At 45.0% G+C, this 24,144-nt stretch overlaps 1 protein-coding gene across 1 annotated transcript in view; it reads left to right on the top strand.

Moving 5' to 3' along the window:
- Positions 1 to 5,049: 5,049 nt before the first annotated feature.
- Positions 5,050 to 24,144, top strand: part of ERCC6 (ERCC excision repair 6, chromatin remodeling factor) — an 88,474-nt gene continuing 69,379 nt past the window's right edge. Inside the window, exons 1-5 of the mRNA XM_054729025.1 lie at positions 5,050 to 5,276; positions 8,867 to 9,302; positions 11,117 to 11,237; positions 13,106 to 13,217; positions 18,964 to 19,675. Coding sequence (XP_054585000.1) covers positions 8,881 to 9,302; positions 11,117 to 11,237; positions 13,106 to 13,217; positions 18,964 to 19,675 — 1,367 coding nt within the window. The 5' untranslated portion in view covers positions 5,050 to 5,276; positions 8,867 to 8,880. The remainder of the gene's footprint in view (positions 5,277 to 8,866; positions 9,303 to 11,116; positions 11,238 to 13,105; positions 13,218 to 18,963; positions 19,676 to 24,144) is intronic.

The following is a 24,144-nucleotide window of genomic DNA, read 5'->3' as shown; positions in this document are numbered from 1 at the left end:
TTCCTGTTGGTCAATTCCCTCTCAGCAATTCCTTCGGCCATTTTCTCAGAGCTCCAGGGCGGCTGCCGCAGAACTCGTTGGGCGGTGGGCTCGGCGAAGCTCCGGTGTGCCTGGTGCGCGGCGGCAGGCTGGTCCAGTGTCGCTGCGTTGGCCCTTGGGTCTGCAGCGGTGGCCAGTCGCTGAGCGTGCGCACCTGGCTGCTTCTGGGGGGTTGAGATTTTTGAAGGACTCGGAGGTCAGCAAGTGCGGAGTCTCCCACCCCATGTCTCCCAGGGGCTCATCTTTCCGTGTTCGGCAGCAAGTGGAGCCATCCCCTCAGCCGGAGACCGCCGGGGGAATTGCGCCGAGCACGTTCCAGGCCGCCATTGTGTCGCCTGAGCTGTAGATCTTAAAGTGTGGTCTTTGGGTCACCAGTATCAGCATCATCCCGCGTACCCCTCTCTTTTATTCTAGTTGTAGAGCATCTGCTCAGCCAGCCCTCCAGTGGTTCTGGATGGTGTCTGCTCTGCTCTCCCGTCGTAGTCTCAAAATTGTTGTGGTAGGCAACAATCAGGCTTCCGCCCTATGCCTCCATCTTGGTCCTCCTTTGTATAGTTAAGTCTTGATTGTTGTTGGTGTCACTGGGAGGAATTGTCCTCCAGGCCAATTGGCCGTGAGGACCCTCTTTGTCTATAAAGGAAGAGTTGCTGTGCAGGGGACACGTTTATGGGCCAGGTCTTGGTGCAGCAAGGCTTTGGCGCTCACTGAGTCTGCCTCTTGAATGTGTCCCTTATGCGAGTGGTTGAAATCTGGGGTCATCTCACACCGACCATTAGATGCCCTCGTTTCTGGGTCTCCAATGTAGTGTAGGTCAGCTACTGCCTGAGGCACTCAGCAGGGATTACAGCAAAAACTGTAGTTTTCTCCTCCTGTCTGAGCGGCCCTGGAGCAGTCCGATTAGAACCGCAGTTTATCTGGTCAAGCTGCCACAGGGCAGGCCACCCACATGCAAAAGCCGCTGCTTGGAGCCCAGGTGGGCCTGAGAAACGTGCGGGGCGGGTCTGCAAGACGTGCGGGGCGGGTCTCAGGGTGGGGCAGGTCTCAGGGCGGGGCGGGGGTCTCAGGGCGCCACCAGGCCATGGCATGGCAAACCGCAATGGCTGCAAGTCTGCTTTTTCTGCTTTCCACATTTCTAAGCCCCCTCGTTCCGCACTCCAGCGCAGCAAACACTGATTGCTGGGCGCACCTCTGCAAGGAAGTTACTCCCACTCTCCGACACGAAGGCCGAGAGTCCAGCCTCTCCCCGCAGGCGTCTGGGTCTCCCGCGAGTCCCCAGAAGCTGGATTTCAGGGTGATGGGGAGCTAATCTCCCCTAGGGTTGGAACAAAAGCCGCGCATCCCTTCCCCCGCCACCAGCCCGACCCACGCGCCTCCGCACCTTATCCCCTCCGAGATCGCTGTTTCCTCTTCCCTCTTAGCTGTAAGTCCACCATTCAGCCAGCTCTCCTGTGGTTCTGGGTTGCAGACGCTCTGTCCTCCAGTTGTATTTTTGAAATTGCTGTGCATGGTGCGGTTCATTTGTTTAACTTTGCCACCTTCTTGGTTTTCCTCTCTCAAAATGGCTAAAGGACTTGAATGTAAGACGGGAAGTCCTAAGAATCCTCCAAGTCGGTGTCGGCAGCCTCTGGGGCCCCGAGGATCTCACTGGGCAGCTCGGCCAGGTCAGTGACGCGGATGGGCCAGTCCTGCAGAAAGATGGTCTCTTCCTTCACCGAGAGTCGCTGCACCGAGTCTGCGGCCGCAGCCACAGCAGAAGCCACGGCGCCCACAAGCCCATGGCCCCGGCTGCGGTGCTGACTGAGAGGAGCAGCCGCCCGGCCTGGGGAGACGCGAGCAGGAGTCGCCACGCTCACCAGTCCATCTTTTAGTTGTATTTCCGAAACTGCCATGCGAGGCAACAGATCAGCCATTCACCTCCGCCGCCATCTTGGCTCCTTCTCCCAGAGTAAGGTTTTAGTAGCAGGAGAAAAGCAGCAGGCAGGGCAGAAGCAGGCAGCAGTATTGCCATTTTTATAGGTAAAAAATAGTCAAGTATCAATGATTCTATATAGTGCTGCCTAGTAGTTGCTGGAGGTCATGGTGCATTTTGGTGTGTCTGATGTGGTGTTGATATGTCTTCTGGAATCACAGATCTGAGCCTGACTCTGGGTGGAGGGTCTCTACTGGGTGGGCATTAAATCATTTTTTTCCAAATTGTTTTTCTGAGATATAATTCACACACCATAAAATTCACTTTTAAAGAGTAAAATTCAGTGGCTGTTAGGATACTCGCAAAATTGTATAACCATTGTCACTAATTCCAGAATATTTTCATCACCCCTCCAAAAAACCCCATACTCTTCAACAGCCACTCTCCAACTCCCCTTCCCCCATGCCCTGGCAATTACTTACGTACTTTCTGTCTCTATGCATTTGTCTCTTCTGGACATTTCATATAAATGGAATAATATAGTATGTGGTTCTCTGTGTTTGGCTTTCACACAGCATGATGTTTTCATGTTGTAGCATGTATCAGTCCTTCATTCTTTTAATGACTGAATAATTTTCCATTGTATTAATATGCAACCTTTTGTTTATCCACTCATCCGTTGATGGACTTTTGGATTTTTCCACCTTTTGGCTATTACAAATAACAGTACTATGACTCTTTGTGTACATTTTTTGTGTGTGGATCTATGCTTTCAATTCTCTTGATTACATATGTAGAAGTGCACTAGTGATATTTGATTAAAGTTCACCCTAATGATACCATTTTAATTTAAAGTTTTTAAGGTCTTTAAAGACCCTATCTCCAAATACAGTCACATTCTCTGTTACTGGGGGTTAGGATTTCAATTAAATTTGGGGGGATGCAATCTAGCCCATAACAGATGGGAACAGCTTCTTGTCTCTTTTAGCCCTAGGAGTACTGTGCCATCCTGAGTTGTTTTCCTAACCCCTGCCTACAGCTTTGTGAAAGTTATTAATTCTTACCCAGCTGGAGTGGCTCAGTGGTTGAGCATCGACCTGTGAACCAGGTCACGGTTTGATTCCTGGTCAGGGCACATGACTAGGTTGTGAGCTCCATCCCTGGTGGGGGTTGTGCAGGAGGCAGCCAATCAATGATTCTCTCATCACTGATGCTTCTCTCTCTCTCTCTCTCTTCCTTCCTCTCTGAAATCAATAAAAAAATATTTTTAAAAAAATTATTAATTCTCCTTAACTACCCAGTTTGATGTACCACCTGTCCAAATTCTGACTGATATATAGGGACTCTCCAAAATAGTACATATTAAAAAGGGGTCCTCATTATTAAAATGGTTGGTGACCACTATATATTTGGGGAAAATTCTGCTTTCAGATTCAAGCGTGAAAACTACTATTGGCAGCTGTCACAAGATTTCCAAATGCCTTTCTATTCTCAGTATTTTATTCAAGAGACCAATAGAATTCTCTATTCCCTCTTAACAAAAAAACAAGTTACACTTTGATGTGGGATGACAGAAACACATGTACATCAGCGTTGCTAACAGGAGATACGGTGATATTCCTGAGCATCACCCAGTCCGCTCCCCGACCCCCTTTCCCACTGTCCACTTCAGTCTTCTAATCGAGGAAGGCCCTTTCCTACCCAGGCCCCACAGATCCTGTCTAGTCCGCTGTCACGCCGAGGGCTTTCTCATTCCGGCCCTGGAAAATCCGCCCTCCGGCGCTGCAATCCCTGGGCTGACCGCCGCCACTTGGTTCAGTCCCGGGCACCAGGGCTACTCCTTCCTTGGGTGAATTTCAATTTCCCCCGTTTGTTCTGAACCTCTGTGTTGGCATTTTGTTTCTTCAAATGCTCCAACCTAAAATTCTCACCTGGCTCAAAATCCTCCTTATCTTTGATCTGAGGGCAGATATTAAATTATTGAATCACTAATGCAATCAAGACATTCCTGCAGGCCCACTATGAGCACACACCGACCCCGCCCCGGGTGTGTGTGTGTGTGTGTGTGTGTGTGTGTGTGTGTGTGTTTTCCTTGCTCACAGCTGTGTCAGATGACCAGGGGAAGTGGCTACTGAAATGGGTGGCACTTCCCACGCTTGCTTTCTTTTTGGGGTTCACGGTTGTGAGCGTTTACGTTCGCACCGTCTACTCAAATCCTTCTCTCTCTAAAATCATGTCTTTTAATGCTCACAACCGCCTTCCTACAGAGGCGTTTTTACCAGGAATGAAGCGCCAGCAACTAGGTACGCTCCGGATCCTCATTCACATCCGGGTCAAAGGTGGAAAGGCGGAGCTGCACCGAGCCCTCCAACCCCTGGGCCTCGACCGCCTTCCAAGTCCACCGGGCGCCGCCCTGGCCCCGCCCACGCAGGCCCTGCGGGTCACCGTTGGGGGCGGTGCTAGCGGCGGGTCCCCACGCATGCGCCGTGGCCGCTTCCAGTCAGAGTCCTGGCTGCTCGCGGCGGCGGCGTCTGCGAGTACCTGCCGGCGGCCTCGCGGCCCTGGGTGAGTGTTGGCGCGGCCGGGCCGAGCGTCGGGCGGGTAGTGACTGGGCCTCGCTCGTGCTGCCCGGCAGCCGGGGCCCCTCGGGCTCCTAGCCCCGGGCCTGTCAGGGGGCCGGGCGCGCCCCCCGTGCCGCCCACCTGCGGTCGGAAGTGACGCCGTGGCGCGCGCTCCCAGGGTGGCGGGTCCCCAAACCGGCCGGCCCGGGTGAGCCGGCGACCGAGCCCCACTTCTTGGCCCTGTGGCAGGCCCCGCGGAGGGTCTGTTCGGCCCAGTTTGATCTCGGTTAAATATCAGAGCCGTTTGTTATTTGAGCAGGAGAATCGGGCTGAATGCACGTCGGGCACTTGGGGCGTTGGTAGCCAGTGCGGGGCAGGAGGGCAGAGCCGTCTGCACGCGAGAGCTGGAAGGTGGTTTCCCACGTAGCGTCTCGTCACTGCTGTCACCCTGTTCCACGCTGCGTCACCTTTCACCCGTGTTCTCCCATCTCCTTGTCGCACCGTTTCCTCCAGTCTGTTATCGGCGCAGTAGTCCACAAACATCATTTGGATCATGCTATCATCACCGTGTTCAAAACTCTTAAGAGTCTTACCATTGCACTTGGAGTCAAGTCCAAGCTCGCGTTACCGCAGGCCCGTGCCGTCTGGCCCTCGCCTACCCACCTCTTCACTCCCCCCGCCTTCAGCCTTGGGTGCCTGCAACCAGGCTCCAGCCCCGAGTCCCAGTCGCCCCACAGAACTGGTGCTGTGAGGGGAGGACAGCGAAGGTACCGTTTCCCCAGGTGACTTAAGCCGTGCAGAGCGTTAGATGGGCACCAGGAATGTAAATACATGCTCACTGTGCCCATTCCTTCCATGTTCCAAGTGCACCAGCCCAGACCAGCCTTAGGCATTACACATGCTGTTCTTTGCAAAAACACTTTTGGCTGATTAACTCATTCATTCTTCAGATACTGGCTTAAACATCACTTTATCGGAGAGGCCTCCCTGACCTGCACAATGTCAGTTAGGTCCCTCTGTTACTTTGTCATAAAGAATCCTGTCCTTTCCTCTTACAACAACAGTTACTATAGTGACATTTGTGTGTGTGTAGACTATACTAGTATATATTTTATATATACATATACAAATATGTCTCTGGTACAGTGTTCTCTGTAGGTTATCTCCCTGCTCCCTTTCCAGCTATTACATGTTATAGTTTTTCTTGACCTAGTTTTCCTCTCCCAATTCATTATTACTGTACTAGAGGCCCAGGGCACGAATTCGTGCAACAGAGGGGTCCCTCGGCCTGGCCTGCGGGATCGGCTGAAACCGGCTCTGTGACATCCCCCAAGGGGTCCCGTATTGCGAGAGGGCACAGGCCAGGCCAAGGGACCTCACGGGCGCACGATCAGGCTGGGAGGGACTGGGGGAGGGCTTCAGGGCGTGTGGGGCCCATCTTGCTCAGTTCAGATGGGCAGGACCCCAGCAGCAAGCTAACCTACTGATTGGAGCATCTGCCCCCTGGTGGTCAGTGCCACGTTATAGCGACTGGTCGACCGGTTGACTGCCCCCTGGTGGTCAGTGCACATCATAGCGAGTGGTTGAGTGGTGTCCGGATGACCGGACACTTAGCATATTAGGCTTTTATTATATAGGATCATTCCAGCTGTCACACTTCCATAGGCAAGCTCCTTAGACTCTAAGGCTTAGAGGGTAGGCTACCCACTGGTGGCTACTCACTTAACTCCCTATAGCCTGGTTTTTGTCCCCATTGCTCCACTGAAACTTTTTTTTTAAACTAAGATAACCAGTGACCTGCTAATTTCCAAATCCACTGGATTCTTTCTAGTTTACTTATGTGAACTTGCCATCTCATTTTCCACTTTTAACTATTCCCTCTTCTTCCTTTTCTATTAGGTTTTCTGCAAACATTATTCAACCTTGTCTTTATTATCTAACACTAGTGTTCCCGTTGCAGGAAAAATCCTGCAATAGGGTTTCCTGCTGCACTCTACCCCGCCCCGCCTGCTCTCCTCCCTTGTCCCCCACCCCGCTTTCTCCGCCAGCCCCCCTGCTTTTCTCACTTCTCCGCCAGCCCGCCCGCTCTCCTTCCTTCGCCCCCAGCCCCGCCTCCGCTCCTCCCTTCTCCCCCGGCCCCGCCCACTCTCCTTCCTTCTCCCCAGGCCCCGCCTCCGCTCCTCCCTTCTCCTCCCCCTGGCTTGCTTGCTTCTCTGCAGCTTTGCTCCCTTCTGCAGCTCTTGGCTTCTTTCTACGCTGTCTTGATATGCAAATTAGCCACCATCTTCGTTGGGGTGATTTGCATACTCGTCCTGATCGGCTGGTGGGCGTGGCTTGGGCATAGCGAAGGTGCGGTCAATTTGCATATTTGTCTATTATTAGGTAGGATTATTATTTAATATATTATTTTATATTATTATGTAATATATTTGAATTTATGTGTTTTTTAACTGAAAAACAAGTCTTTGCATACATACAAATAAGAAAAATGAAAACAGTTGTTAAATTTCAGCCAGTATTAAGGATCTTGCCTCTGTTGAAAGTGGAGACTAGTTAATGATGGAGCACTAAGCTAATTCTTTCTCCTGAAAATAAGCCAAAAAAAGGAGGAACTTTCTTACTCTGTTGTTCACTTTTAACCTCTAAAAGAACCTCTGGTCCCTGTCACCTCTTTCTCTTGAGCCCAGATTTGCATTCTGACTGCATCCTGACCCATACCTGGCATCATAACTTCCCACCAGCCCCTCTGCCTGCTTCCATCTGCTTCCTTTCAGAGATTTCATTTTTGTGACTGAATTCACCAGTGACTCAGTAGTCCAGACCAGACTTGTTATTTAAGACTCCTCTCTGAACCTGACTTCCTTTCAGCATATATTGATCACCTCCTCTGTATCACGCCCTGGGCCAGGTGTTCAAAGCTTGTACGTGTTTTTTGAACATCATACCCAATGCATCGTCTCTTCCTCTGTGTCCACGTGGCCTCTTGTTCATGTCTCTTCTGTGGGTCCGTCCTGCTGTGTTGTTTTTGACACTTTCCCACTAGAGAGTGAGCTCCTCAGGGCAGGTGCTGCCACGTTCCTGGCATCTCTGTATCCCAGTGCTTGGTCTCTGGGACCTTTTTGTCTAATGAGGAATGAGTGGGGCTTATCGGGGGTACTTGTGGTCATTTCATAGGAATAAGTTCAGTGCTGAAAGAAACCTTAGTTTATTCACAGTTAAATGAAAAGCAAGGCTGTCTCTTGGTCAGTATGTTGCTTTATAATCTAGTTATTAGAGTTATGCAGGCAATATAGTGAATATATTTTTGTTCAAGGAATTCCTGACTATTTGGAAATGTGAAACTTCCTCTGTATTCCTCCCTGCCCCTTCTGCTTCCCCTTCCAACTATTGTAGGTTTAGTGTGTATCTCCAGATCACTTTGAGTGTGTTCCATACATACAGATGCAGTTTTTTTCCATAAATGTGTTTATACTATGAGGCTCTTTTCTCTTTACAAGACTTATACCAGTATCACTGAATATACCTAATGCCTACATTAAACTATTAAAACATGCTACAATAAACATACCTGCACATATGTACTTCTCTGGAATAAATACCTAGTCATATGTATTTTAAATCTTAATAGCTATTGCTAATTGCCTTCCAAAGGAGCTTTACTAATTTATATTCTCACCAGCATTGTGTGAGGAGGTATCTTCCTGGTCTATAACTGGATATTATTTGGCTTGATGTTTTTGCCAACCCGAAGGTGAGAAATTATATCACACATTGAAATAGAGTTATTTTTTGAGAATATTTTAATTTTTCTCAGATTCCGATTTGAGTGGTGTTATTATTATCTCTTGTTTCTGTTTATTGGAGTCAATAAATGTTCATTCTCAAAGTTTCTAGTGTCAGATTCATATAGAAGCTCTCTCCTTACATCACTAAATCTAAATCTATATACATCATGGTTGATCATGCCACTATAATGTAAGTCATTTATGCCATAATATAGTGGAGAGGCTAATGCGGGAAGCGCCAGTGAGATGGAGAAGACTCTAGGTGTCACTCAGGACTTGGGTTGTCAGCTTTTTTAAGCTGGCTACCCAAATGTCCTTTGTCAGTGACACTGCATTTTTCTTCTTTTGTTAGAGTTATGCAGTTTTTCTTATTATCAGAACTCAATAAGATATAAAGCTTTTAAGAAAAATAATACTTGGAAACATGTTTGTGTAATTGGAGGATTATTACTTGATCTTTTGAAAAATCAGTCTGCTTCATAAAATATTCAAGAAACTATGTAGCTATCCTTTCTATATAACAGAAAAGGCTTATTGAAAGTGTTTTTTTTTTTTTTTTTTTTTACTTTTAGGTAGTCTGTAAAGGATGCCGAATGAGAGAATTCCCAACTCAAGTCAAACTCAGGAGCAAGACTGTTTACAGAGTCGGTGTGTCAGTGATGGTGAAAAAATGACAGTTAAGCAAGAAAATGATGGTGATGCAGAGATGGAGGAAAGCCTCCCCTCTTGTTCCTCTGCTAATGGGCCATCCCTCTCCACGGAGGGGTGTCCGTGGGAAGTTCCGAGGAGAAGGCCTGCCCTGCTGCACATCGACAGACATCAGATCCAGGCGGTGGAGCCCAGTGCACAGGCCCTTGAGCTGCAGGGGTTGGGTGTGGACGTCTATGACCAGGACGTGCTGGAGCAAGGTGTGCTTCAGCAGGTGGACAGTGCCATCCATGAGGCCAGCCATGCTGCCCAGCTCGTGGATGCAGAGAAGGAGTACCAGTCCGTCCTGGATGACCTCACGTGAGTGTGGACCATCTTCTCTCTAATTGCAGAGTTTGTGTTTACAAGGGATGGAGAAATTCAGGTACTAGTTGTAGTATCCCAGAAATATTAGGAGATTCATAGAATTTCTCATATGGAGGATAGAATCAAAAGGGCAGTCATTGACCTTGTGTTTGAACCTCAGCCCTTTCCCTCCGGAGCAGCATGCACATGGTTGTTAAAGTTTCAGTCCAGCTCACAACAGCCTGTTTGTGCCTAATGGAGAGGAGTGACCCGGACTCACAAGCATGTGTACAGAATCATTCTCAGGAGAAGTGTACTCACAGTTCTTATGTGTCCTGCTCGAGAACCCAGGAGCATACCTGCCCCTCACATTTTTCTCTATCTTGTAGTTTCTTTCTCTTAAAATGAGTATGTCTTTTGGTAATTTTTCAGATTTTGCATTTCTAGAAAGGAAAAATATCACTCTGCTCTTCCTTTCTTTCCTACTTTTGACTGTAAGAAGATGAAGTCCCATGGAGATTTCATTTGTGTTTTAGAGGAGACTTGGGCCCTGTGGAGCATAGCACATGAACACATTGGTAGAGAAGGGAGAGGCTCTGGGCTGGGCTAGGAGGGGGTACAGAATTGAGCTCACACTCCATTGCTAGTCTTCTCTCCCTTGGCCAGTGTTCCAGGCAGTGTCAGGCAAGCAAGAAAGCGAAGGGGAGGGCTGGATGGAGGGGTGGTGCAGTCTTAGCTGGGGGTGGTTGTGGGAGGGGAGAAGGAGGAGGAACATGGAGCTGTTGGTTACCCACTGGGGAGGGCTGTAGTACAGGTGGCTATTGGCACTTAAAGGACATGTTTTCTATTGAGTTTCCTGGTGTGTTCTTTTGGTCTCTTGAGTCGCAGATGTTCTCGAATAGTTGTAGTCTGACCTTCGGGTGTGAGCGCCTCAACCCTTTGTAATGAACACACCGTTTACATTTGACCTTAGAAATGTGTCCACTGCTTGCAGAGGTGGCAGGGCAGAGAGCTGCAGGGCACAGGCACCTTAGCACTGGATGGTGGTGCCATGGGGTCCTCAGCTTTGCCAGGCACTTGCATTGATAACATCTTTTTATGCTAAAATCCAGAAAGCATACAACAGCAAGTTACACAAGTGTCAAGATTGAATTTGTGTTTTGAAAATTGGGAGCTATAATTCTGTGGTGTCTATTTTAGGAGCAATGTATTAAAAGTTGATTTTTTCCCCTTTGTAATACTACAGCAAATACATTTTCTGGTCATGTGAAAGAAAAATATTGCCACAGATGTCTGACTTATCCAAGAAAATGTTTAAGCATTTTTAGTACTTTTCCAAGCGTTGAGAGACTTTCATAATGGGCTTTTAAAATCCATCTATGGGGTTGTTGACAATAGGGGAAGCAGGGGGTATATGGGAAATCTCTGCACCTTCCTCTCAATTTTGCTGTGAACCTAAAACTTCTATAAAAAGTAGTCTTAAAAAAATGTATTCATCTTCTCATATAAAAGGACAACTTATTGCACATTGTTTTAGTAGTCTCTTGAATAAACTAGTCACTTAAAATGCTTATAGGATAAATTAATCAGCTTACAAAGTGGAATGAGCTGATTTAAAGAAGCAGATAAAAGAAAACACTAGTCATCTTAAACTTCTAACAACACTTCAAGTTCTATTTATGGCCAAGAAGACTATGCATTTTGGTTTAGTTTCTTTTATCTTAGTTAATAAGAAATAAGAGAACCATGTTTTTAGTATTTCAATCTTTATATTATACTATTAGAAATGTTACCAGGGTGGAAAATATACATTTTATCTTATTTTTCAGGTCATGTACGACATCCCTAAGGCAAATCAATAAAATTATTGAACAACTTAGCCCTCAAGCTGCCACCAACAGAGACATCAACAGGAAACTAGATTCTGTAAAACGGCAAAAATATAACAAGGTGATTTCAAATAACACTTGAAAAAGTCATTTAGACATTTAATGTTTAGTAAGGATTCTGAAAAATACTTACAAGATTTAAAGCAAATATTTATAGTAGAAAATTTTGAGTTTTTATGTATGTTTAATTTTTCAACTGTTTCCCTTTAATATCCTTTGTTAGAGTATTTTAAAAATACATACAGACATACTCCCACATATACATACATGTTTGAGAAAAAGTTTTTTGGCTTTGCATGCCTTCTTACTGGTGTACTTTCATAGCCTTCCTTGCCTCACTGTTTTCTTTTACCCAGTTTTGTGGTCCGAACACAGAGCTCCTGCTTGGTGTGCAGGCCTCTACTCAGTCTCCTTATTTTGTATGAACTTTCTTTTTTTTCCTGCTTAGCTCCTGCTTGCATTGCTTGTTTACACTCTGTCCTGGGATACAGGAACAGTGAACACATGCTCACTGTTCTGAGAGGCTGGCCTCAGGTATTACAGTCATCAGCCAGCCACACTGCGTCTGCATTTAGAGTCGTAGAACTTAAGGGTAGGGACTATCTGTTACTTAGGACATTTTTTTGTGTGTGTGAGATTTGAAACACTTTTTAGAAATACATTGCAGAAGATAGGAATGACTAATTTTGATCATTTTATTTCTGCCATCCAAAATGACTAACAGATATCCTCGTGCTTGCAGTTGATTCATTGCAATGAGTAGAGTCTGTGCATCTTTCACTTAAGCTGTGCTAGTGGGGATGTGTGTAGACTCAGTTCCTCCTTTTGCCTTCCACGCATCAGTCCATTATCTTCACTACCCCATCTTCTCTCACCTCCCGAATAGTAGCCCCAGAGTCACAGCTAGTAGTGGCTTGAAGCAGCTGTTGGTCTTCCCAAATCAGAAAAGCAGCATCCGGCCTCTGGGAGCGTGTGGTTTAATGTGCAGAGACCTTCTTTGACCTTGGGCTTCGGTGGGCTGGGGTTTCAAGGAGAGGAGAGGCTCAAATTTTAGACCATTTTAGATAATAGCCCAACTCAGTTATATATCCCTGTCTTTCTTTAGCAGCTCTTTGATGTTTAGAGATAGACTATTCAGAGAGAAAGGCTGTTTTAAATAAGATTTTGCTGAGAAAAACTGCAAACAAATTATAAGTTATTCTAATACGGCCTTTATATTCAGCATTTCCCTTGCCCCACATTCATGTTTGGTATTTAAACATTCTTGACCTTGGGAAGAACTGAGTACCACAGGCCTTGTTAATTGAGGAGGCTGTAGGAATATCCCCATATCTGAGCTTTGGTGGTATAGAGGGTAACAAGACAGAGGAGTCTGTTGTGATTGGGGTAAAAGGGTATATCAAAATATATTTTCCTTTTAAAATTTTGTGGTTGGGTAGAATTCTATAAAGAACAATCATAAATATGGTAAGTTATCAAAGGGGACTGACTGTTTCAACTTTTGAACATTCACGTTTATGTTTCTCACCCTCCAACCCATTGACCTCATAGCCCATTGGCTGTTAAGGTCCGAACACAGAGGAGTGTGGTGATTTACCCAGTTGTAATGGGGAACCAAGTAGAGCAGTGCCACCCCCAAATCAGCGGAGCGTCAGTACGTGTGACCCTCAGTTCTGGGCACGTAGAAAGCTGTGTTGGGAGAGTGGGTGGGGACAGGGATACCTGCCTGATGGAAATGCATTTAGCCCTACTTCCTGCTAGAAATATGGCAGTGGCTCAAATAAGGTTCTCTATAGTAATAGTAATATATGGAATTTCTGTTTTATTTTTCTCATGATTAAAGTTTAAAAATTTTGTAATGCTGTCTTTTGTATTTGCAACAATAAATCACTGCATTGATGTTTTCTGTATTCACATTTACCATTTAAGGAACAACAACTAAAGAAGATCACAGCAAAACAGAAACGCCTGCAGGCCCTCCTGGGAGGAGTGGCGGTAAAAGCTGAACTAGATCATGCCAGTCTGGAGGAGGAGGACGCAGGTGAGGTACTGGGAACAGTGTCTTTGTGTTCTGAATTGATACTTTATGCCAGTAGTGAGTCCTGGCCTAGGTTTTCTGAAAAATATATTTCTTTGCCTTAGTGTCAAAACTGATTTAGGAAAATTTTATTCTCTACACCTGCAGAACCCAAGTTAGAGAGTGAAAGTGAAATTTTAACTCAGTCTACTGTTGGCTGCTGGTCCACATTTAGTATTATGTTTAATAAATTAGAACTCTTACATTTTTGTATAGTTAATTTTATAAAGACAACTGACATCTTAATTGAGGTACATTTTGTAAGCCCATCACCATCAGCATTCATAGAACTGATTTCACATATATTTTTGAGGCATATTTGATAGGCTTTCCAAACATCAGTTTTGTTGTTTAAGGAAAGATACCTTCATTCCAGGTATACCATGGCCATGATTTTGTTTATATCACTGTTTTAGATGGGCATCTTTTGGAAAACCTTTTGAGAAAATGCATAAGCTCTGAAATGAAATACCTCTGTAGTCAGTGTATATGTATGTATGTTTAGAAATTATTTGTAGCTGTTCATTTATTACTCGAAATAAAAATTAAGGCTTCTTAACATTTAAGCTCTTCAAGCAAATATTTTCTACTAGTTCCAGAAATTTATTTAATAAGACAAGAGAATTATGAAGAATTAATTGAGGCAACAGAAAAAATATTAGAGATGTGCACTTTTAAAGCCATGCTTTCTGCTGCTGAGGCACCATAGTTCTCACTGGTAACAAATTTTTGTTCTTGTCTGGCTGCCTAAAACTTGCTGCTGTCTTTCACCTCCCATTGATTCTTTGATAAAACTTTGCCCCGGATTAATAGTTACTTCCCCAAATCCAAAAGCCTCTTTTCACCCTTGCTCCACTGGCCTGCATTAGCAAATCCCGTGTTTCCCGGGATTCCTGTCTTTCAACTGGCTTTCCTTTCGGCCCTCAGACCATTCCTATTTAGTTATTTTTGGCCAACTATTCTGGCCTTATCTTAAATGTTAATTGTTCTCAGGAATTTTTGCTGAGCCTCTTGTTGAACCTCTTCCCAAATAATCTCATCCAACGCTCCTTGGCTTTTGCGGGCACCTGGGTTCTAAAATCTTACACATTGGTAGACTTACGGCCTTGCCTTCTTTCTGAGCTCTTGGTTCCTATTATATCTCTCCATTGGGGCACCAGCCAGCACTTCAGACTCCTGTTCTCTCTTATCGACCTCCCTCCTCTGCCCTTTCTCGGTCCCTAGTGCCCTGTCCTCAATTTTGAGAGGCAGTGAAACAGAGTGTGTAGGACTCTTTGTGCGATCCAGCTCTGCATTGCCTGGGCATAGACCTTGACCTCATTCCTGAACCTTTGCAATTCTGTTTTGAACTTATGAGGTAGGCATAGGTATGGTAGACCTTCATTTCTCTGCTCATGCGCTTACCTGAGGTTTCTTTCCCCTGTTCTCCACATAGTGCTCCACTTCAGAGGTTGTTGTGGGAATTATCTGATAAAGAATCCAGCCCTATAAGTAGGTTTTGTTCCTCATTTGGAGGAGATGAAGTACTCACTGCCCCTTTTTCTGTTAAACATTGTACTGGACAGTGTAGTATTGGAAAAAGAGAAATAAAAAGCATAAGGATTGAAATGAAGAAATAAAACTATGACTATTCATAGAATACATGATTATGTAGAAAATCCAAAGGAATCAATGGACAATCTATTGGAATTAATATGTGAATTTAGCAATATCATTGAATATAGGGCTGATATATAAAAACTAGAGGCCCCGCCGAAACCGGTTTGGCTCAGTGGATAGAGCGTCGGCCTGCGGACTCAAGGGTCCCGGGTTCGATTCCGGTCAAGGGCATGTACCTTGGTTGCGGGCACATCCCCAGTAGGGGGTGTGCAAGAGTCAGCTGATCGATGTTTCTCTCTCATCGATGTTTCTAACTCTCTATCCCTCTCTCTTCCTCTCTGTAAAAAAATCAATAAAATATATTCAAAACAAAACAAAAAACTAGAGGGTTGGTGCACAGATTTGTGCACCATTGGGGTCCCTTGGCATGGCCTGCTGGGATTGGGCCAAAACCCGCAGTCCAACGCTGCCTGCCGCTCCTGCCTGCTGCTCCTGCTCATCCCAGCCCCAGTGCACCTGCTGCGGGCTCGCACCCAGTCAGTCCCGATCTGGAGAGGTGAGCCCTGCATCTGGCGCCTGTTGGTCAGCTGAGTGGTGCTCCCACTGTGGGAGCACACTGACCACCAGGGGGCAGCTCCTGTGTTGGGTGTCTGCCCCCTGGTGGTCAGTGTGCATCATAGCGACCGGTCATTTGCTCGTTCAGTCGCTTAGGCTTTTATATATATAGATAAGTCATATTTCTATGTACCAGCAAAACCAAAAAATAAAATTTAATAAAGATGCCAATTATAATAAAAATCAAATACCTAAAAATAATCTTAACAAAAAATATAGTTTCCTGCAATGCTTTCTATATTAAAAAATAGAAAATGTTCCCCAACTGGCATGGCTCAGTGGTTGAACATCAACCTATGAACCAGGAGGTCACGGTTTGATGCTGGGTCAGGGCACATACCCAGGTTGTGGGCTCAGTTCCCAGTAGGGGGCATGCAGGAAGCAGCTGATCAGAGATTCTTGCTCATCATTGATGTTTCTATCTCTCTGTCCCTCTCCCTTCCTCTCTGAAATCAATAAAAATATATTTTAAAATAAGTAGAAAAATGTTTAAAAAATAGAAAATGTTGGAAAAGAAGACTTACATAAATGGGGAGGCACACTGTGATAATGGATTGGAAGATGTGGTATTGTAATGATGTCAGTTCTGTCCATTTATAGTTTCAATGCAACCCCAATATATATTTCCAGGGGTCTTTGAGGAAGAGATTGTAGGGTGGAAAGTGTAGGGTAAGGCATTAACAAACTGACTCTAAAATTCATATAAAAATTCATTGGGTCAAGAAGAGTTAAGGCAATATTGAAGAAGAACAAAATATCAAGACTGACTATCTAGCTATAGTAATAAGTCACTGCAGTATTGGCACAAGGATAGACAAGTAGACCAATGGGACAGAATAGAGACCCACCCACATATGGTCACTTGATTTATGACAGATGGGGTACTGTAATACTGGGGAGAAGAATCATGTTTTCAGTATGTGTGCTGAGTTAATCCACATATACAAAAACAAGTTCCAAATGAGTTGTATATCTAAATGTGATTGGTGGAACAAAGCTTTTACAGTATAATATAGGAAAATAGTTTTTATGACTTTGGGGCAAAGACTTAATGAGACAAAAAAATGGGAAGTTCTGATAAATGAACTATATTACAACTAAGAACTTCTGTATGTTAAAAAGATAGCATTAAGAGAATGAAAATCGGCAGAGTAGGAGAAGCTATTGCCAGTACATATATCAATCAGAAGACTTGAATCCAGAATGTATAGAGAACTAGAAATCATTTTATTTATTTATTTATTTATTTATTTACTTACTTACTTACTTACTTACTTAAATTGTTAAATCCTCATCGGAGAATATTTTTCCATTGTTTTTCATAAAGAATGGAAAGGGGTGGGGGTGGGAGGGTGGAAGAAAGACAAGTTGGTTGGTTGCTTCCTGCAGGCGCCCTACCTTGGCTGCGGATTGAGCCTGCAACTGAGGTACGTGCCCTTGACCGGGAATTGGACCTGTGACCCTTTGGTGCATAGGCTGACGCTCTAACCACTGCACAACTGCTTAGGGCTAGAAATCTTCTTTTAAAAGGCAAACTATAAGAAAAATGGGCAAAGGATTTGAACATTTTCTTCAAAAGAGGCTATCCAAAATATCAATAAATCTATGAAAAGGTACCATGAGTCATTAGTCACCAGGGAAATAAAACTTATACCATAAAGTAATACTACTACATGCCTAACAGTAGCTAAAATAGAATGACAGAAATGTGGACCAATTGGAATTTTCAAACACTGTTGGTGAAACTTAAAATTGATAGGACCATTTTGGAAAACTGGCAGTGCCTACTAAAGCTTAACAAACCCAAAGAATTATAAACATATATCCAAAGGATGTGTACCAGAATATTAATAGCAACGTTATTCCTAGTAGCCCAAACTGGAAACTACCCAAATGTCCATTAATTGTGGAATGGAAAGATTGTAGTATTGTTATATAATTGAACACTAACAACAATGAGAATCAACAAACTGCAGCTATATTCAGCAAGTGTGAATCCTACAAGTGTAACGTTGAGAAAAAGAAGCCAGACACCAGAGTATGAACATTTCCATTTCCATAAAGTTCAGAGTCAACTATAACTTGTCTTTACTGTTGATAGTCAGTCTTTATCATAGGGATGGGAGGTGGTTAGAGGCTGGGAGGTACCAAGAAGGGCACATCTGAGACGCTAGTAATTTCTGTTTCTTGATCTGGATACTGGTGTATGGGTATGTTTTTTCTGAAATTTCATTGAGCTCTACATTAGGATCTGTGCACTTTAGTGACTTTTGTTTTTAGTTCAGGTTTACTGAGAAACTGGCTGTGGTATTATTGGCCTACAAGAAACGTAGAGTTGAGAATATGAATTTCTTCCTGTTGAGCCTTACTTCTTTGGGTATTTTGGGCAAAGGATTTGAACCTTTTCTTCAAAAGAGGCTATCCAAAATATCAATAAATCTATGAAAAGGTACCATAGTTCATTAGTCATCAGGGAAATAAAACTTATACCATAAAGTAATACTACTACATGGCTGAAGTAATCTTGTCAGAGATTATTAATTTCAACAAATGAAAGAAGGATGATTTCTAGGTTACTTTATGTTATTATGGCATAGCTGCCAATTTTAGTCCATCCCTCGGCCAGTTAACTTCATGCACCTAGCATAATGCTATCCAGTGATGGACATGTCTGTCTGTGTTGTCCAGGCACATGTGCTTTTGAACACTTGAAATATGGCAGGTGCAGCTGAGGAACTGAATTTTCAACTCAAATTTAAATAGCCACATGTGACTATTATATTGGGTAGTGCAGACCTAACATTTATGTTTTTCTCATTTAAGTGCATGCTGATTCTTTAGATGTCTGTTTTCAGTTTTACTGTCTCTTGAATTTAAGTCAACCTGAATGCTGGTATTAGCAATGACATGGAAACTTGGGAGAGTGCTTCCTCCCGGGTTCCTCTTTAGTTGGTAAGGAAGCATAGCTAAGGTTATCTGTCTTTATGTTACACACGACTAGGTCTGTCTTTGGATGCCTGAGAGTATATTTATAATGCCACATTTTAGAAAAAGTTATTGAGAAATCACCTTTTTGAACAGGAGTATATTAAAAGTGGTGTGATAAATTTTACTCTATTCTTCATATGCTTTAGTATACTAATGATATATATATGTACTAGTATATACATACTTTAAAAAATATGTTCTTATTGATTTTAGAGAAAGAGGAAGGGAGAGAGAGAGAGAAACATTGATTGGCTGCCTCCTGCACAGCCCCTACTGGGGATCGAGCCTGCAACCCAGGCATATGCCCTGACTGAGAATCTAACCCATGACCTGGTTCATGGGTCAACACTCAACCACTGAGTCACATTAGCCAGATATTAATGATTAATGATATATTTTAAATATTAACTAATTGTAGGAGCCTACTGTTTATTGAGTAGCTGAGTATATCCCTCCCTTGTCCTCCTGGAGAGCGCTAGTGCCCAATGCATTGTTGTCCCTCTTTCAGAAGCGGGGCCGTCCTGTCTCGGCAGCATGCTCATGCCTGTCCAGGAGACTGCTTGGGAAGAGCTCATCCGCACTGGCCAGATGACACCTTTTGGTACCCAGATCCCTCAGAAACAGGAGAAAAAGCCTAGGAAACTAATGCTTAATGAAGCATCAGGCTTTGAAAAGTATTTGGCAGATCAAGCAAAACTGTCTTTTGAAAGGAAGAAGCAAGTTTGTAATAAAAGAGCATCTAGGAAAACTCCAGCCTTGGTCACTTCTGAGCTGAGCCCAACACTCAGTGAAAACAAACCAAACAAGAGAAGCAAAGTTCTTTCGAAAACAGACAAGCGCTTGAAAAAGCACATCAAGAAACTCCAGAAGAGGGCTCTTCAGTTCCAGGGGAAAGTGGGATTGCCGAAGGGAAAGAAACGCTTGGAGTCTGATGTGAGGCCCAAGGCAGAGGGAGATTCTGAGGGTGAAGAGTCTGAGTACTTACCCACCGAGGAGGAGGAGCGGGAGGCGGCGGCAGAGGTGGACCTGTCTGCAGAAGGCACTGACTCTGAACTGGGGCCTGCGCTCAAGCGACGGAAATGGCAGAAGAAAATGACAGAGCAGGAGATTGATGATGAGAGTTTGGGGGAAGAAGCTGAAGCTGCCAAAGGAGGAGGAGGTCGGAAAGGAGTGAGATGCCGAGACGATGGAGATGAAGATTATTATAAACAGCGATTAAGGTCAGTCTGGGGAGGTTATTATAAACAGGTTGTACTTGCATTATCTTAGGTAAAGCAGGTTTATTATAAGAGTTCTAGATCCAGCTTAATATATTAGATCCCTGTTATCCAAAGGTTGAACTTCCTGCAGCCTTAGCGTACTCAAACCATCAGAGCCCCTGAGTCCTCATTGGAGCTGACCCAAATGCTTCTACTGCTGAGTCTTCACTGAGATTTGGGGGCAAGTCCAAGAAGAAAATCCTTGGCCCGTGGTCGGCAAACTGCGGCTCGTAAGCCACATGCGGCTCTTTGGCCGCTTGATTGTGGCTCTTCCACAAAAGACCACGGCCTGAGCGAGTCTATTTTGAAGAAGTGGCGTTAGAAGAAGTTTAAGTTTAAAAAATTTGGCTCTCAAAAGAAATTTCAATCGTTGTACTGTTGATATTTGGCTGTGCTGACTAATGAGTTTGCTGACCACTGTCCTAGGAGAAGGGTTTGGGCAAGGTGAAATGCGGGCTCCTGAAGCATGAGCTGTGTGCCTTCACACCAAAAGTGGTCGCCCTGTGACCAGGGTCAGGAGAAGGAAAGTTTGACTAATGTTGAGCATGCTGGATAGTTTGTTTTTTCTTTTGAAGCACGAAAGTAATTTTAGACGACTTTACTTCAAATAAGAGCTGAAATTGAAGCTTTAACATGTGAAAGAATAAGCTTGGCTGCTGCTTCTTTTTTTTTTTTTAGCTTTATTGTTGAAGCTTGTTTTCTTAAATCCTCCCTCCCTATCTTGAAAAAGTAGATATCTACAGAATTATAAACCACTGTCATGCCAGAAATGTACTTCGTATACACAGCACACCTGTCCTATTCACTGTCCTGTTTTATGCTAAAGACTGACTTTGGCTTTTATTTCCATGACTTCGTTAGTATATGATGCAAGTGAGATATAAGATAAAAGGGAAGGTGAACGTGTTCCTTGTAACGTCAGCATTGCGTATTGCCACACATTTTCTGTGAGCCGAGAACAGTGTATACTGCAAGTTTCTCCACCATCTCCCTGAGCACAATACTGCTGCATCTCCTGTCTCACCAGTCTCACTGCAGCTTACTGAGAGCACTAAGTAACTCAGAATGGAGGGATCCCTTCACCAGATTTCTTTTAGGTTTATGCATGTACCCCCCCCCCCCCCCCCCCCCCGCCCGGCCCCCAGCAGTCAGTAAGTCTAAAGCTCTGTTTTGTAAGACTACTGCTGCAAGAAAATCAAGTTTTTGTAGCCGGGAAAGAGTCTCAGCAGCCTTTTCAAAGGAATCTGCAGTTTCTAGGGAGAGTTGGGATTGTGACTGGAAGGCTAGTCTCCCTGCCCCTGCGGCCACACCGAGAACCATGAAGAGGGGGATGAGGGGAATGCTCTTTTGGATAATCTTTCTTTACTAAAAACTGGCAGGGAGAGTGAGGCAGTGATGATGTGGGAGGTTATGTACCCTAAGGTGCAAAGGCCTCACCATCCAGGTGGGAGGGAAAGGTAGGTATTAGATGCACGGATGAAGTGTAGGCCCTGTGGGGGAGGTGTTTTCGCAGTGAGAGTCATGTCCCATATAGGTACAGTGGATTCCTCCATGACCTCCCGTCCTGGTAGCTCTCCTGCCTTCCCTCCTACGGAGTCAGGTAGCCCTATTTGATTTTCTTGGATAAAAGAGTAAGCAAATTCCTTGAGCTGCTGTATTTGTGGAGGTGAGGGGACTAAGGCATGGATCTGGTCTCTGGGAAGTATCTTTCAAGGAATGGGGTGGACCTGATAGGTTCTCAAAGATAATGATTTTGGTGATGGGAACCAGGGGCATTTAGTGGATACATTTCAGGTCTGGTTGAGTTACATCAAGGAAGAAGGAAGGTCTAGTAAAGTTAGACCCACAGGAGAATGACTCTCTGGAGCTGTTGTAACTTTGGCTATTAATAGTCAGTCCTTTGGGCCAATAGATTAACTCATCAATTCCCTCTCGTCCTGTAGAGGATTGTAGTCCTAGGCTCATCCCTGAGTTGTGGACTGTCTGTGGGCAGGGACAGTAAAAATATGTGAGCACTGGGTGGAGGACAGGCTTCCTGTCGCTGGCCCCTGGTTTAGGGAGCCAGAAGGGCAAATCGGGAATTGGGTGCCTCTTACATTTATTAAATTGGTGAACAAGGGCTTGGGTGGACTTTTAGAGGTGTAAGATATCTAGTTGTTTTTGATACCAAGGGAAGAAAATCTTTTGGCTTTGATTGTATTTTCTTTCTTTTTTTAAAATATATTTTACTGATTTTTTACAGAGAGGAAGAGAGAGGAATAGAGAGTTAGAAACTGATTGTATTTTCTATTCCTCTCTTAGGCGAGACATAATTTGTCTGTATGTGTAGGAAAGTGGGGGTGACAATCAGTCCGTGTAGGTTTCAGTGGCTAGTTGTCCCCAGTCCTGAGAGCGGGTACATAACCTGGAAGGCCAGGCAGATTTAAGGTATAGGCATTTAAGGAAGGAGTATTATCCCCTAGGTGTAGAGCAAGGAGGAGAATAATTATTTGGACTTATCTGGTTTGGCAACCTGTTTAAAGAAGAGTTTGAAATCTCCAGTTGGCTTGCAGGAGTATCCTGGATGCTGAATGGGTGTCTAGTCTTCTAACATGTAAGTTTTGACTCTGGTGTGATGTATCCAGCTTGCAATCTCAGGTACCTTGATGGCTGTAAGGGTGGGTAACAGTAAAGGGAAGGGCCCCTTCCAAAATGGAGTTAGCTGATCTTGAGGGGATCTGTCTTTCCAGGTTTTTATAAGTACTTGTGTTCCTGGTAAGAAGGCTTCCCTTCCTAGGTCATCCACCTAGGGGCAGGGAGTCTCTCTTTTCCATATTCTCAGATGGCCTTTTGAACTTGTCCCCGGGAGATTATATATTTCTTTGAGATACGGCGTCTGAATGACATTTCATGAGGGCTTACCTTTGGAGAGGGTCCTGGGGTAATTCATACCTGAAGAAGAGCTTTGGGGAGGTTCTTCTACCAGGGTTTTCAACACATGGGAGAGCCATTTCCTGGCTTAGTTTTCTAATGATGGACTTTAAAGTAAGATTAGTCCTTTCTGTTTTTCCTGATGCCTGGGGCCTCCAGGAGGAGTGGAGGTGATATTAAATTTCTAGGGAAGTAGCTAGTTGTTGGGTGCCCTGGAATACAAAAAGGATGGCCCATTATTGCTCTGTAGAGACCGGGGTAGGCCAAGTCTGGGGATGAGTTCCTTAAGTAATGCCTTAGTTACTTCTGAGGCCCTTTCTGTCCTAGTGGGATATGCTTTAATCCATCCAGTGAAGGTGTCAATAAAAGCTAAAAGGTATTTTGGTCCCTTATATCTTGGCATTTGGGTGATGTCTCGTAGCCAGTCTTCTCCTGGGTAAGTTCATTGATGTTGGACCAGAGGGGCTAATGGAGGAGGTTGGCTTCCCTTCAGGTTATTAAATTGGGCTGGCAGTTTTAGCTCGGCCAGGTGTTTTATCTGCCCAAGCTTCAGGGTTTATCCAGGAAATTAACTAACTAGCTCATTCTCTTTCTTAGAATTTTGAGGGTCTTGAGGGGAACAGATGGCTATAAAATTTAATGAAGATGCCTATCCCCCTGGGAAAATTAATTTGGCTCCTAGTTTTCTAAAAGATCTCAACCTGGTGGGGGCTGGGGCACCAAGGATAACTATAAATGGGTAGGAAAATAAGTGACTCTTCCAGTGGTAGCTGATTGGCAGCTTGAGCCATCGGTGGGTCAGCTTACCATCCACACCTGCCACCAGGTGAGAGGCAGAGCAGAGTGATCCAGAGAAGGTTGTCAAGACCAAGAATGCAGCTTCCATATCAAGTAAAAACTTAACTGTCTTACCTTTGACTTCCAAGGTTTCCCTGGGCTCCATCCCCATGATGTTGATGTTCGATTTGGGAGCCAGATGGTATCCAAGGCCCCTTTAGTCTAGGGCCGTATGGGGAGAGACAAGTTGGACCCAGGATCCCTGCAGTTCCTGGGTCAGTTCCACCTCCAGTGCCCATGCTCATGGCAGAGTGAACAGCGGCCAGGTGGCTCACCCTGATCCTGGGGCTTACTTTCTGGGGCTGGTTCTGCCAATATCCAGATCTTATGTAGATACTAGAGGCCCAGTGCATGATTGAATCATGCACGTTTAGAGGGGGGGGAGCTGAGTGCCTGTCCGCTGATGCACCAGGCCTTTCAGAAGCCTCCAGCAGGGTAGAGGCTTCTGAAAGGCCTGGTGCCGGAGCAGACAGGCACCCAGCTCCCCCGCTTTTGATGGTCCTCGGTGGGACGTGAGCTCGCTGCCCCAGAGGCCCCTTCTGTGCTGCAGCACAGCCATGGCGCAGACGCTGGGCTCCAGTCGCCGCTGGCAACGCAAGCTCAACTTCCCCCCGGCCCAATCGGCCACCCTGGCCACCCCGAGTCCCGCCCCCCCGCGCCTCCTGGCCAATCGCGGGCATAGC

Source organism: Eptesicus fuscus, chromosome 17 (genome assembly GCF_027574615.1).
Source record: "Eptesicus fuscus isolate TK198812 chromosome 17, DD_ASM_mEF_20220401, whole genome shotgun sequence".
Lineage (NCBI taxonomy): Eukaryota > Metazoa > Chordata > Mammalia > Chiroptera > Vespertilionidae > Eptesicus > Eptesicus fuscus.
Note: the sequence above shows the minus strand (reverse complement) of the source record. Positions and strands in the feature narration are given on the sequence as shown.